This window comes from Heterocephalus glaber, unplaced genomic scaffold, assembly GCF_053883595.1.
Source record: "Heterocephalus glaber isolate CG9 unplaced genomic scaffold, H.glaber_assembly_v1.0 deba00001497, whole genome shotgun sequence".
Classification (NCBI taxonomy): Eukaryota; Metazoa; Chordata; class Mammalia; order Rodentia; family Bathyergidae; genus Heterocephalus; species Heterocephalus glaber.
The window spans coordinates 41,705,349-41,720,350 of NW_028258320.1; the positions used below are offsets into that span (position 1 = coordinate 41,705,349).

At 40.6% G+C, this 15,002-nt stretch overlaps 1 protein-coding gene and 1 pseudogene across 9 annotated transcripts in view; one reads left to right on the forward strand and one right to left on the reverse strand.

Moving 5' to 3' along the window:
• The first annotated feature begins 650 nt into the window (after nt 1–650).
• On the forward strand, nt 651–1,025 carry LOC147825652 (zinc finger CCHC-type and RNA-binding motif-containing protein 1 pseudogene; annotated as a pseudogene).
• Nucleotides 1,026–5,644: 4,619 nt separating this feature from the next.
• Cpeb3 (cytoplasmic polyadenylation element binding protein 3) overlaps nt 5,645–15,002 on the reverse strand; it is a 212,148-nt gene continuing 202,790 nt past the window's right edge. For all 9 annotated transcript variants that reach the window (XM_021253046.2, XM_087185572.1, XM_013069855.3 and 6 more), the window contains one exon: nt 5,645–11,321. In XM_021253046.2, coding sequence (XP_021108705.2) covers nt 11,094–11,321 — 228 coding nt within the window. In that variant the 3' untranslated portion in view covers nt 5,645–11,093. The remainder of the gene's footprint in view (nt 11,322–15,002) is intronic.

Here is a 15,002-nt window from a genome sequence, read left to right on the forward strand (position 1 = left end):
AAAAAAAAAAAAAAAAGCTTAATATTAGGTAAATAAATCAGTCTATAATGTGGAAATAGGGCCAACAGATCTTCGATGTTAAACACAACACTTCAGCACAGGCACCGTAAGGGTGACCAGTGCTCAACCATCAACTGCAGAGATTAATAAATGGAATTTTTTTCTATTCTACTTCATCCCCCAAATTGACTACATTTAAAAAAACAAATCCCAGACTCACCCACCAGTGCAGCCTGGACCTAAGGGAGCTGCACAGGGCCCCTCCGCTGCCACGACAACCCCCCTCCCTGGGCTCTGCGCCAACCCCACCCGGGCACGGGGTACTCAGGCCACTGTGAGGGGCGAGGAAAAGGGGGTTGAAACCCCCTGCGCCAGGGCCGCCGTCCCTGAAGAAATGAGCGGTGGCCTGGCTCCAAGTAAGAGCACAGTGTGTGTCCAACTTGCCCTTCTCCTTGACAAACAACGACTTATACCGGATATTTTCCAAGTATGTGAAGGCTACTATAATGAAAGACAAAGATTTGAGGAAGAGTAAAAGGGTTACATTTATATTATTTTTGGATAAAGACTCTGCACAAAACTGCACCAGAGCCATAAACAACAAACAGTTGTTTGGTAGAGTGGTAAAAGCAAGCATTGCTATATTGACAATGGGAGAGTGGCTGAATTCATCCGAAGGCGAAACTACTTTGATAAATCAAAGTGTTACGAATGTGGGGAAAGCGGACACAAGTTATGCCTGTCCGAAAAACATGCTTGGAGAACGTGAGCCTCCAAAGAAGAAAGAAAAAAAGAAGAAAAAGAAAATTGCTAAACCGGAAAAAATTGAGGACATAGCAGAAAGTGAAGACGAAGGGGAAGACCCGGCTCTCGACAGTCTCAGCCAAGCCATCGCGCCCAGCAAGCCAAGACTGAAGAACAGAACAAGTCCCCAGTGCAGGGGACCCCTCAACCGAGAGGATCCACGGAGCCGGAGGATGAAGAAGAGCACATATTTCAGTGATGAGGAAGAATTTAGTGATTAGAGTTGTATAACGTAGATGTCAGGAAAATAAAAACCACCTGCAGTACAAATTATTTGCATATAAGAATACTTAGGACCAAATAGTATTTTTTACTATAAAACAGTGCTTAGAAGATGAAAAATAAATTTTTAAATTATCACGTTTCAAGCTAGGTGTGGTGACACCCTGTAATCCCAGCAATCTGGGAGACTGAGGCAGGAAGACTGCAAGTTCAAGCCCAGCCTGGGCCACTTAGCTAGTTAGCCAGACCCTATTTCAAAATCAAAAGATAATTTTAAAAGTTACACTGAGGATGTAGCTCAGTGTGAAGGCCTTGGGTTCAATTCCCTATACAGAAAAAAAAAATCATATTTCTACCTTGCCTTGGCAGACTATAGACTTAACATCTCTAATCCAAAAATCCAGAATGTTCAAGTGAAAAATTCGACACCATACAACTTATTATTCACAGGCAACATTATGAAAACTACTGTATCCAATTGCCTTCAGGTTATGTATGGAAGGCATTTATGAAGCATAAATGAAACTGATGCTTACACTGAGGTTCCATCCAAAAAATATCACATTCTGTGTATGTACATATTCCAAAATACTTCTGGTCCCAATTTTTTTGTTTGTTTGGTTTGGTTATGACACAGGGTCTTTCTATATAGTTCAGGCTGGCCTTGAACTCACTACATAGTAGCCCAGGCTGGCCTCAAACTTAAGGCGATCCTCCTGCTTCAGCCTCCCAAGTGCTGGAATTAGAAGGATAGTGACAATGCACCTGGCTGGTCCCAAGTATTTGGGATAAGGGATACTCTGCCTGTACTAGAATTCAGGATTTGTTAATAATAATTAAACTTGAAAAGAATTAATTTTAATAAAAACAAATACAAATACAAGGAAAAAAACCCCAACTCCCCCAAATATAGGTAGGCTTGAGGAGGAGCAGAAAGGAACCTGAAGATGGGAAGAAGAGAAGGTCTGGAGAAGAGAAGTTGAGGTTTGGTGACTGAGGAAGCAAGGCAGTCTGAGTGGGCATCTGGTAGCAATGACAGCCAGAAAGGAGCTATGGTTACTCCTGAAGCAAAGAGTGAGTGATATGAAGCTTTACCAAGCCCTGCTTCTTGTTGCAAATGCTATATTGAAACTTACAGAAAATGCACAGATCAGTACATTAATGAATTTTCACAAATCGCCCTGGATAGCCAACACCCAAGTCACCAGCAACCCCCAAACCTACCAGCCACCTTCATGCTCCCTTCCAATTGCCCCTTCACTTGTCTATGTAAGTGGCATCATACTGTATACTCTTCTGTGGGTTTTTTTCCCTCTCTCTCTCTTTCTGGTGCCGAGGATTGAACCCAGGGCCTTGTTAAACCTTCATTCTTACTGTTTTATAGTAGTCCATTTGCAGACATAATGTATCCATTCTAATGCTGCAGGGCAGTTGGACAGCTTGTACTTTGGGGCTATATGAATGGAACTGCTGTGATCATTCCTGTATGTGTCTTTTGAACACATTCCTGTTGGGCATATGGCTGTAAGTGAAAAATTCTGGTCACAGGATATACACACTCATCAGCTTTTGTAGAAGTTTTCCAAAATGACTGTATGTAGTTCTACGGATACTTATCTAGATCTTCCCTAATACGATAACTTCAGTTCTTTAAATTCTAGTAGGTATATATTGGAAGTATTTTGGTTTTAATGATATACTCATCTGCTCACAAACAAAAATAAACAGAAGGCCCCAGTTTTTTGAAAACCCACCAGGGATACAAGACAGCTCCTCACCTTAGAGATCAAGACTTGACCAAAGGAATCTTTCTTCCATTTACAGAGTCATGTGGTGTAGGTCTGCAAGGAAGGTGACAATGTTTTCCTTAAAGTTAAGGACTGAGCCCAATCCACCCTAACCAAAGGTTTGACCAGTAAAACAGCAAAAAGGAAAATGACTTGGCTTGGGCTGACCCTTGGTAGGCAGAATCAAAAGCTGAAATGAGGGCATATACAGTAGAGCAAAGTCCTCTTTACTAAAACACAAACAATGCCTAAACTTGGGTTTTATTCCCTTTATACTGCTTTGTTTTTTGTTTTTGTTTTTGTTTTTTGGTACCGGGGATCGAACTCAGGTCCTTGCACTTGCAGGGCAGGCAGCAAAACCACTGAGCTAAATCCCTGGCCCTATACTGCTTTGTAAAGGGACAGAATAGAGGTAGCTTTCATTCATCTGCCTCAGTAAATATCAACACTCCAGCCATTTATCTGTGGCAAACTACACTGGACCTCCAGACTTCATAGAAAAATTTTATACTGAAGACATCTGAGATTTAACAGATAAAAAGAGCTCATTTATTTCAGAGCTTATTTATCTAAAAGCAGCAACTCCTGTAAGACTACCATAAATTTCTTCGCTGGGGTTTTTACTGGACAGAAAGAGGATCCACTGGCACCTGCATAAACAGATTGTATCACAAACTTTCCTACCTCTCATTGGTTCTAAGAATCCAATTGTCTTTCCTGAAGACACCACTTGATCTTCCCATAGAAGCCCTTTCCTCTCCATCCTCCGGATTTAGGCATATTAACCCCTCCATCTAATTAAGAGTCCACTTCTTTTGTGCATTTCTATCGAGATAACAGTAAGCTTTTTCTTTTGTCTTTTGTAATTGACAAATCTCTAATCACCAAACCTAAATTGGCAGAGGGAAAAAGTTTTCCAGCCCAGGAAACCCTTCAGTGCTGGGGATTGACACTCAGGCCCCTGAGCATGCTAGGCAAGCACTCTACAACTGAACTACACCCCCATCCCTTTATAAACTATTTTACATTTTTGAAACAGAGTCTGGCTGAGTTGCCCAGCCTGGTTTCCAAGTTGCAATCCTCCTGTGACAGCCTTCCAAGTACCCCCACCAACCATTCACTAGCAACCAGACCCATCGATTTGGGGTCCCATTAATCAAGGACCTATTTAGTTGAGCTGTTCCAGTTAAAATATGGGCGTGCTTATGTGGAAAGGGTCTGGTGAGCTACCTGAGCCCCAGTTTTAAAACTGTTGGCGTTTGCTGATGATGAATTTTCTCGGTGAAGCAGCTCTCTCTTCAGACCAAATCTTAACGGTCAGGGCCTGTGCTGCACAACTCCAGTCAGCTGCCAGGTGTTTAGTTCTAGCAATAGGGCGGCTTCACAACTGCGGGTTCAAACCTCAGGCGCAGGGCACGCCGAGTCCACCTGATTTTCAACTATAGGAATAAGCTGCTCGCCCCAGAGGCAGCTTCACCTACTTATCTCTCCCCTTCTTTCCTGGAGTTAGGACATCTGAACCTTTTTATCAGGGGACTAGTGCGGAAACCAAATCAGACCACCACTCTGAACACAGGATTCAGTTGTAGCTTTACGAGTAACTGTATGTATGTGTGTGTGTGTGTGTGTGTATATATATATACACATGTATATATATACACATGTATATATATATACACATGTATATATATATACACATGTATATATATACATATATATACATATACATATATATACATGTGTGTGTGTGTGTATATATATATATATATATGTATATATATATATATTCAGACTTAAAAGGCTTGGAACTTAAAATGCCTTTCGGAGCGGAGGGAAAAACAGCGTAAACAGTACACAGCTCCAAACGATAAACAATATCCGGGCAGCCGAGGCTGAGCTCTGGCCTCTGGATTCACTGTCAGAGCACTGCTCCCCGAGGAAGCCGGTGCTGGGCTACCCAGGCGGCCCTTCTGGCCAGGTGGGTGTGGAGGGGTGCGCTTACCTGCGGGGCTGTGAGGAGGAGCAAACCAGCCCCCGCTGCGGGAGGACATGGCAGGGAGGGGCGGGGACCTGGGGTGGCGCCGTCAGCCCCTCCCCCGACCCCCCTTTCCCCCAGCGGCCCTGCCCCGCGGCCCCCCGGGCTTCCAGAAGATGCGCCGCCACCCCGTGGTTTGCTGGGAGCGGTGGTCTGCTCTGGGCCCAGATCCCACCCCGAATGAATGAGTCTCTGGGGGCTGGGACGCGGGCACCAGCTTGTTTTAAAAGCTCTGAAAGGGATTCGTTTGTGATCCATTTTCTTAAAGGTTAGTAACTAGGAGAGAGCGTCTAGCATGTTCACAAGCAACAAGGGGATTTTTAAAGATCCATTTAAAAAATAGGAGGCCTAGTTTAATTGTAAAAAATTAAATATAAACGAAGGTAACAATACTTACCTTTTAATTAACTTTTTCGGTTATAATTTTGAACGCTGGTTTCATGTGGCAAAGTGCTGGCAATTAAACACCCAGCTGCACCAAGCTGAGGATGCAGCTCAGTGGTAGAATGCTAATTTAGCTATGCGCCAGGCCTTGGGCTCAATCCCCAGCATGGAAAAACAAAAACCAAAATACAAAAACCCAACTGCACCCTGATACACGTTTACATGCATCAACAATCAAAAGACTTTCAAGTGCTGTATCAGAGGAAAGAACTTTGCTGTACTCAGTGCGCAGTAAAGGGATTTGTCACCAAAACCAAAAAGCTAATCAAGTGAACTGAAATGTTCCCCAGATGAGAACCAAGTACATCAAGCTTTTTCCTTAGCAAGTGCAAAGGATGACAAGTGTCAGTACTTCATACAACTAGATTTAATAAGTTATTACAGAAAAAAAGTCCAAACTACAAAGTTTAAGCAGTTGTAAGCAATAGCTGCATTGAGCTCCATATTTAGTCACAGTACTGTAGTTCCATACAAGCAGTATTAGTCCAAGCCCCAAAGGCAGAAGCTGAGTTAAGGGTTACTAGCAAAAAAAACAATCTAAGAACACAGGTAATCAAAGATACAATACATTTAAAATTAGTTGTTAGTTGAAAAACAAATACAGAGATCTTAGCTGTGAACACTCTAAAAGTTATGCCCATTATTTTGACAGCAAAAATACAAATACCTAATACTTTATACCCCAACAAAACTATATCCAGAAAAGAGAGAGTTGTCCTGTGTTATTAGCACCCAAGTTTTCTACTTGTTGCAATTAACATCCTCGTCTTACAAATTTAAACATCCCTGAATCACAGATCTATTTCTTGACCCATTTTGGGGTATAAAGTCAACAGCATTAATTATAAAATACTCTGTGGTAAGATGGAACACTACTGCAGCTGAGATAGAGAAGTCTGGTTATTATAAAAGAAAAAAAGAATAGAAAGAAATGTTAGCTGACATACCATACAAACTAGTGAAAAAGCAACAGTCCACACAAATAAGCCAGTTTTAACAAAAGATACTTTTTTTTTCACTAATCTGTGACTAATCTTTCATTCAAACCTTGCAAGTAGAGATGTCACAATACTCAAATATTTAGGTAGGAGCTTTACCCAGTTAAATGCCATTTGTTGCTAATATAATAGATAAAATGAAAACTAGCAGTTATTTGCTAATTGCATAAATGCAGTACATTCTGCATTAGCCCATGCCTCACTAACAAGCTATAAAACACAAGATATAGGCAGAAATCTAAGCATAATCTTTATACCACTAAACAAGAATTTTTCCAATTTCTTTTCTTCTGTTCCTAATCATTATTTGTAGTTAATGTAAAATTCCAACCAGTAGTACCCAATTTGAGTTAAAATTTTACGTCACAACTTGATCTAATCTATATATTATTTACAAAACTGAATACATAGAGCATTCCCAGGAGCCATCTCTGGACTCAAGTTTCTCCAAGTTATTGATTAACCTCACCTCCATGGCTATGGAGCTGGAAGAGGCCACCAATGACTAGTAGAAACACACCATCTATCTAGAGCAAGTCATTGGATGTTCTATTTACGCAACACCAGTTTTGCAGTTGTATGATCTTCCTGCATTAATTTTAGGCGCCATTGCAAGGCCATGCTGCCTGAACAGCACGGCTTCCAGGTGAGGCAGGGACTGGGAAAGAGGCAGTAGGAGGGCAGACAGATCATGCATGGAGGGGCCTGATGTGTTGCCACAATAAAAGGGGGGGTGTTGAGAGCAGGTAGGGATGTGGAGGAAGATGCAGCCTGACACACACACAGTGTCCACATACAGTGGTGACATCCAGATGTGCTTCCTCAGTGCCACCAACCCACCCTTCCAGGGAAGGACCACGGTGTGACACTGTAGTCAGTCTGTATTACCTAGAAGCTGGTGCCTCTCAGCCATTTCCTTGGATTCACAGATGTCACCACTGTAGATGCATGTAAAAGATTTGGGAGAGAAAGGCACCATCTCACACATGGACAGCAGTTGGTGGCAGATACACACACACACACACACGACAAAATGAAGTTAGAGGGGGAAAGCAATGAAACATTCTGTTGACCTAGCTAGGTTTGAAACCCAGTGGTATTTCAGTAGGGTGATTTCTTTATCAGGGCCACAGATTTGGCTGCATCTGGTGTTGTATAAATCCACTGTGACATCCCTAGAGATCTGTACTGTGACATCCCTGTCTTACACTACACCACTGTAATAAAGGAAAAGGCTTGTCAAAATTTCACATGTTCTGCTCATTCTGTCATTTTATTACCCAATTATCCATTACATTTCCAGTCACTTTACATAACCAACCATTTTCATCGTTGTCACACTATTGTAAACCACATCAGCAAGATAATACATAAAGCTTTGCATTTCAAAAAACTAGACACTTTAGTAACAATATTACAAAGGTTTTAGCTTCAAAAATAACTGAAAATGAAAAAAATAAACTTTTAAAGAATTAGCATCATAAAATTAATTTATTCCAAGTAAAAATACAAAATAATATTATGACATTGACCAGATATGAAAGTCCCTCCCAGAAACAACTCTATTAATGATTGAGAAAGCACTCCTTAAAGAAAATACGAAATAAAATGAAAAATATGTAAATATGTTTAATTTTTTTCTTAGCAAAAAATCTTTCTAAAAATAACAATGAAAATTTGTCTCAGTACAAAGGCTACATTACTATTGAAAAAATACCAGCATGAAGAAAAGGTACATATCTGACAGTAGAAAAATGATTTCAGTGAATCACAATGTCTAAAGTTTGCAATGAAAATAAATCTGCAATAAAGATTTATGCCTTTTTTCTTTTCTTTTTTTTTTCTATTTTTTATACAAACAGTACAAACAGTATTGCACATAACAACAAATAGTCGAGGTTAGGTTATAGCCTTCAAAAAATCGACTAGTTCAAGTGTCACATCAAGGAAAGGCCACAACAGGACCTGTGTTACCCAGGGGCTTCCCAGTCAAGTTGCAGGTCAGAACACCTCTATGTTTTAAAAAATAATTTTTTTGAAGGACCCTCTCTTTTAATATAACATTAAGAACTCGGGGGCACATTTATTTACAAAACAAAAGGGAACATGTTATAATTTAATAAACTAAAAAAGTTCTCTTTAAAAAAATACAAACAGAAGAACTCTTTCACAATCCTGGTCAGTCGTGCACAATCAATGCTTGATTATAAATATACAAATTAAGGGAAAGTAGTTTCCACCATCTATTCATAACTTTCAGCACCAAATGGAGTTTATTTTTTGTAACCTATTCTTCATGACTTTTTTTTTTTGCCTTCACTTCAGCCTTATGCTGTTCAGTCTTTCAGCTTTTTAAAAATCTCAGTGTTATTTTAGTACATGAAAGAGGGGTGCTTCTTCAAAAAGTTTTGCTTCTTTCACATAATTAGGTAGATTTCTGTAGGTTAGATATGATCTTTAATATTATAGTTATAAAGCTCTAACTTCTTCATTTTCAAAAAACACAAATAAGCATGAAAAAAATAAAGTTACCCATCTGTTAAATCATTTTCTTGCAGAATTAAATTAATATATATTTTTCTGAATAAACTTACTTAGAAAATATCATTTTCTTTCCTATATTTCAAAATTGAGGTATTGCAAAAGATCATGTCAGTCAGAAAGCATGCCTTTTTCCTTAAAAACAAACAAAAAAATCTTCAGCCAACTTTGAAAACGGTCTAGAATACAAAACGTAGTAGTGCATAACAAAATTTCTTGTACAGATAAAAAAAAATGACAAACATATAAACAAAACAAAACAAAACAAAACCACACCTGGGCTGGAAAAAAATAATTATTACCAACAAGCCCAGAGGTAACCTCAAAAGGGGAGGATTCTAACAAGCATTTTTAATTTTGTTTTTCCTTTTTGAAAACAAACTATTACTTGAGAGCCAGTAACTGCAACTAAACACTGGAGGAAAACAAAACAAAACAAAACAAGCAATGCTAACTTAAGACAGTACATGGACATCACAGCACATAAAACACAGTGACTTAAAATCTATTCTGCAGTGTCATATCCAGTCAGATTGTCCCCAGAATTCCAAAACATAGGAAGAAGACTTAAAAAAAGATTTACATAGTCTCGCAATCATTGTGTGTGTTTATTTATTACTATCTGCAGCCCAAGAGTGAATGCTTAAAAAATGTCCATGGTAGTACTAGCAGGGCTTAATTTTATTCAAGCTTTACAGGATAAATCCAGGGAATTAAGTAGTTAATTTCTCACCCAGACAACCAACTTTGCCCAGGCCATCTTATTTTGTACAGACATTTCTTTAGCATCACCATTACACAACTTTTTTAAAGATGTGCCTAGTTTGTCAATCTGACAACTTATCTCTAGATACTGTATATATTTCTTAGTGTTTGTAAGCTAAGATGAGCTCTTTGGTTTTCTGGACAAGGTCTGAAACTATGCAAAATGGTGCAAGCATTAGGACAGTGTAACTAAGAGCTCATGTGTTACTTAATAATATACCAGTTAGGAACTGTCAAGTTCGCTAATGTCTGACACAGAGGCTTAAAACAGTTAAGTTTGATCACAGTTAGACATAATCACTTTACTATATAAAATAAATTGCACAATATATAACAGAGCACCGCAAAGTACTTCATCTACCATCCACAAGTTTGCTTTAAGAATATCCTACACCTAGGTTTTATATTGGTTGTAATATAGGTCCTTCTGTTCTGGGCTCTTCCTATTCAGAAGCATTCCATTCATCAAGGCATGCCTTCCCCCAGTCGATTACCAATTCTTTAATGAGAAAAAAAATCTTTCTTTTAAAAAAAATGAGTATTTTGTAGCTTATATAGATTCTTAATTTGTGCATTGTGGGAAGGTTTTATACTAGACATTGGATATAAAATTTATTGCATGCAGCAACCTGATTAAGTAAACATGCAGTCAGAAATAGTGACCTTCCATTGAAGCTTTCTGATCTCCTTTCAGCAGTTGACTCTATCCCTAAATCACAAAAGTGTGTGGTTGGGTTTTGTTTTTGTTTTTAATTGATACCTTAGCCTGAATAGAGTATTATGGTATTAATATACCATTTTAATAGCAGCAAAAGCTATTGCAGCATAAATTTACATAACACTAAAAGATCTAACCAAAATCCTCAGCAAAATAAAATCAAACATGAAGGAAAAAATAAGATCCAGCTCATGAGGTATCCTTAAAAGTCAAAATACAGAGCAACTGAAGGCTTATTTTCATTAAAGGTTATCCTTATTCTAAAAGACCCCAACTAACAATTGTTGAATTGTTGTGAAGTTTTTGCTACATCTGCCACCTACTCATGAGTGTTACCTTTGGTAAGTCCTGTCCTAGGGGCAACTCTCTAAGTTTCTGAAAATAAGTGCATGCTCCAGTTTAAAAACAATCAGACAACAACAACACAACAACAAATAAAAGAATCACAGACATCAACCTGATGCCCGCTGATGAGAATGGCAGTCTCTGTACTGTCACGAGTGACAAATCAGGTGTAAGAAATTAAGGTACCAAGCAGACAAACATGTGAATCAAAGTGCAAATCAGTACCGTTATACACTCTGCAATTTTGCATTATACTGGACACTGAGGTTCAGTAATATGACTGTAAATAATAGTAATAATAAAAAGACCCATTTTCTTCTTTAAAAATCGAGAACAAATGCACAGATTTCCAGAACACTGTAAGCCCTGAGGCAGTGTCCTCTCTTTTCCCTCTTCATTATCTACTCCAGTACTCGTGGCTGGGTCGGCCAGGCTCAGCTCCAGCGGAACGGCACGTGACGAGGGCGGTCGCCTCCCTCCTTCACCAGCGGTTTGTGGAACTCTCGCCCGGCGCGGGAGTGGATGCTCGCCCAGCAGTACTCGCAGTAATACTGCAGACAGGTGACGTTGGCACAGAAGAATGGGGCGAACTTCCCCCCGCAGCGTGTGCCCTGGCACTCGTCACACATCTGATCATCCAGCACATATGGCTTCACTTCCACCTGGAGCCAGGAGAAAGAGGGGAAATGGGTTAGCGATGCTTTCCCGTGTTTCTTCTTTTGAGGCTTTACAGAGGAGTTTCACGATGGTCCGCAACCAGGTGCCGCTCTGAACTCCCCTAATGGGGTGTTGGGCAGAGCATGGACTTTGGAATCAGCTCCTTGACTTACTAGCTAAGAATTCAGGCACATTCTTAGCTTCTCTTGCTGCCTGTTGGCCCTGTCTGTAAAGTGGTGTTGACATTCATATACACATCCATCGATGTGGAAATGGGTATAGCCTGTCCACATCAGAGGGCTCTGGGGAGGGTTTAGAGGGGCAGTGAAGTGAAGCAGGAGCTGAATCCTGAGGCCAAACAGCGTCTGACAAGGCAGAACAGAATGAGACGTTTCATGGAGAAGGACCCGCGAGGACAAAGGCCAGTGAGCAGCAAAACACAGAGCATGTATTGGAGAATGTTGTGGTTGGAGCCATGTTTGGGGGAAGAGCCACACTGCAAGGCAGAGGCTGGAAAGGTAGACTGAGGGGAAGGCTGTTGTGAGGCAAGGCATTTGAAAGACCAACAGCCAGCACCTCCCAGGCACCACGGACTGGGGAGATGTTGACCGATGTTAGCACAGTTTGCTCCCACAGCTCCTTCCTTGAGCTCAGAGAAGGAATATCATCAACCTTAATGTTTTTCATCTTAAATGTTAGGAATGAGCACAAAGATGAGAAGTCTCACTAAGCCTTTCCCACACCTACCTCCAGAGCCACTCTGGGGAACAGCGACCCCTGTGGATGGTGGAAGGGTTGGCTTTTTAATTTTTATTTTATTTTCAGTACCTGGGATTAAACCCAAGGCCTTTGCACTGAGCTATACCCCCAATCCATTTTCAACATTTTAAATTTTGAGATAGGGTTTTCCAAGTTGCCCAGGCTGAGCTCCAACTCGTGATCCTCCTGCTTTGGCCTCCCAGATTACTAGTATTATAGGCATGCACCACCATGCCTAGCACACATGGTTTTTTGAGATGAGCTAACTGCCTGACAATTTAGGCTGCGCCTCTAGATGCTGGCAGAGACTCTGGGAGGGTGGGAGTCAGAGCTCAGCAGGGACAGAGGGTGGGAAGCACAGGTAAGGAACATAAGCTCTGGCCCCAGAGTCTATCTGCCAGTCAGTCACCTGCCCAGGCTTATACCAGCTCATGGTTACCCAGCGGGAAATGCGCTTACTCTGGCTATAGTGCCCCTTCCTCCTCTTTTCTCCTCCTCAACCTGAGAAGTTAGTTAGTGAGTGGGCTTCAGAAAAAATCTTGCCAGGTGTGGTGGTGCACTCCTGTAATCCCAGCACTTGGGCACCTGAGGCAGGAGGATCACTGTGAGTCTGAGGCCAGCGTGTGCTACACAGTGAGTTCGAGGCCAGCCTGAACTACAGTTCGAGACCCTGTCTCAAAAAACAAAACAAAATTTTACATTCACCTCTGTATCACAATTAAAACTGTACTGGCTCTGGAGTCAACCCGCCTGGGTTCAAATCTAAACCATATTAGCAGCTGTGTAGCCTTAGGTAAGTTTCTAAGCTACTCCAAGCCTGTTTCCTCATCTCTTCACTGGGGGAAAAGAAGATTTCCCACTCTATGGGACCCCTATAGAGTAAATGAGTTAAGTCAGATGAAGCATTAACTGGCACCCAGTGAGCAGTAACCATAGCTACTACTACTACTTCTTCCTCTCCAGGCCAGGTGATCGCAGCTTACGCCTGGATGTGTTCAGAATCACAGCCTCTATGCTGCCTACCAAGCTTGAGGTCTTCCTTGACTTAATTCTCCTACATAAGTGTTGGCATTTCAACAATGTTCCTCTCCTAGTCAAAAGTCACTCTGAGCTGGGAGTCATGGTGCATGCCTGTAACTCTGGGATGCTGAGGCAGGATGATCACAACTTTGATTCCAGCCTGAATAATTTAATGACTTAGCAAGACCCTGTCTCAATAAAAATAGAAAGGGTTGGGTATACAGCTTACTGCAAAGGCCCTGGGTTATTCGATCCCTAGTACCCCAGACACAGACACACACACACACACACACACTCTCACACTCGCTCTGATTCTCCACTGCCCATAGAATTGAGTTCAGATAGATGCCTTTGTGAAACAGCATGTTCCCTCACGCCTACAACTCAGAAATAAGCCAGTCTTCATGATTTGTGCAAGCTTTCTGCCAATGACTCCCCAGCTCAAACTCTAACTGGCCACTATTTTTATTTGCTCTTTCTTTTAATCTTAAATAAATACTCTCCTTATACTTTCTTTCAGCCCACTCCAAAGTTTTATGTACTTAGTGGGGTCCACATTTTCTTTTCTTCCTTTTTTTGGTACCGGGTATTGAATTCAGGACCTTACACTTGGCAGCCAGGTGTGAAGCCACTGAGCTACATCCCTGGCACCAGATTTTCTTTTCTTTACTCATATAAAAAATGAACAAATTAAATGTGAACAGTTCAGTTGCATCTCAGCATTCCTAGTGTGTGCAATAACCCTCTCTAGTTTCAAAAAACATTTTCATCACCTCAAAAGGAAATTTTGTACCCACTAAGTAGTTACTCCCCTCACCTCCACTTCCCAGCCCCTGGCAATGACCAATCTACCTTCTTTCTCCATGTATTTACCTATTCTGCATATTTCCTATAAATGACATCACATGAGGCCTCTTATGTTTGCCCAAACTACTAATATTCCACTGTACACACACACACACACACACACACACACACACACACACACACACACTATGTTTATCCACTCATTTGTTGATGGGATTTGGGTTGTTTCCACCTTTTGGTTGTTGTAAATGGTGCGGTTGTGAAAGTGCATGTGTATGTGTTTAAGTACCTGTTATTGATGATTTGAGGTTGATACTGAGGAATAATTTGATTTGGTATATTTATTCAATGTTTAACTTTTTGAGGAACTACCACATTGTTTTCCACAGGAGCTGTGCCATTTTACATATCCACCCACAAAGTATGAGAGATACAATTTCCACATACTCACCAATATTTGTTTTCCATTTAGTGATTATAACTATCCTAGTAGGGGTGAAGTGACACCTCACTGCAGGTTAGATTTACATTTCCCTAATAACAAATGATGTTTAGCATCTAGCAAGTGCTTGTTGGCCATTTACCTATCTTGTTAGGAGGAAAGTCTATTCAAATTCTTTGCTGATTTTTAAAATTAGGTTGCCTTTTTTTGTTTTGTTTTTGTTTTTTGGTACCGAGGATCGAACTCAGGTCCTTGCACTTGTACAGCAGGCGGCGAAACCACTGAGCTAAATCCCCCACCCATTAGGTTGCCTTTTTGTTGTTAAATTGTAAGGGTTTTTTTACATACTCTGAATTCTAGACCTTCATCAGATATACGATTTTGAAACACAGTGGTACCTCGGTTTATGAACTTAAATTTGTTTTACGATTTGGGGGAAGATGGTTGCATTAGTGTTTTTGTGGGAAGATGGCCATGGTCCTGTTTGATACCTGAAGCAGAGTTTGCAAATGGAAGCAAAATTTTGCTGAACACTTTTGTTTGTTAACTGAATTGTTTGCAAACAGAAATGTTCTTGAATTGAGGTATTCTGTATCTTCTCCTGTAGGCTGTATTCTCATTTTTTTTATATAATATTCTTTGCTATAGAAAAGTTTTA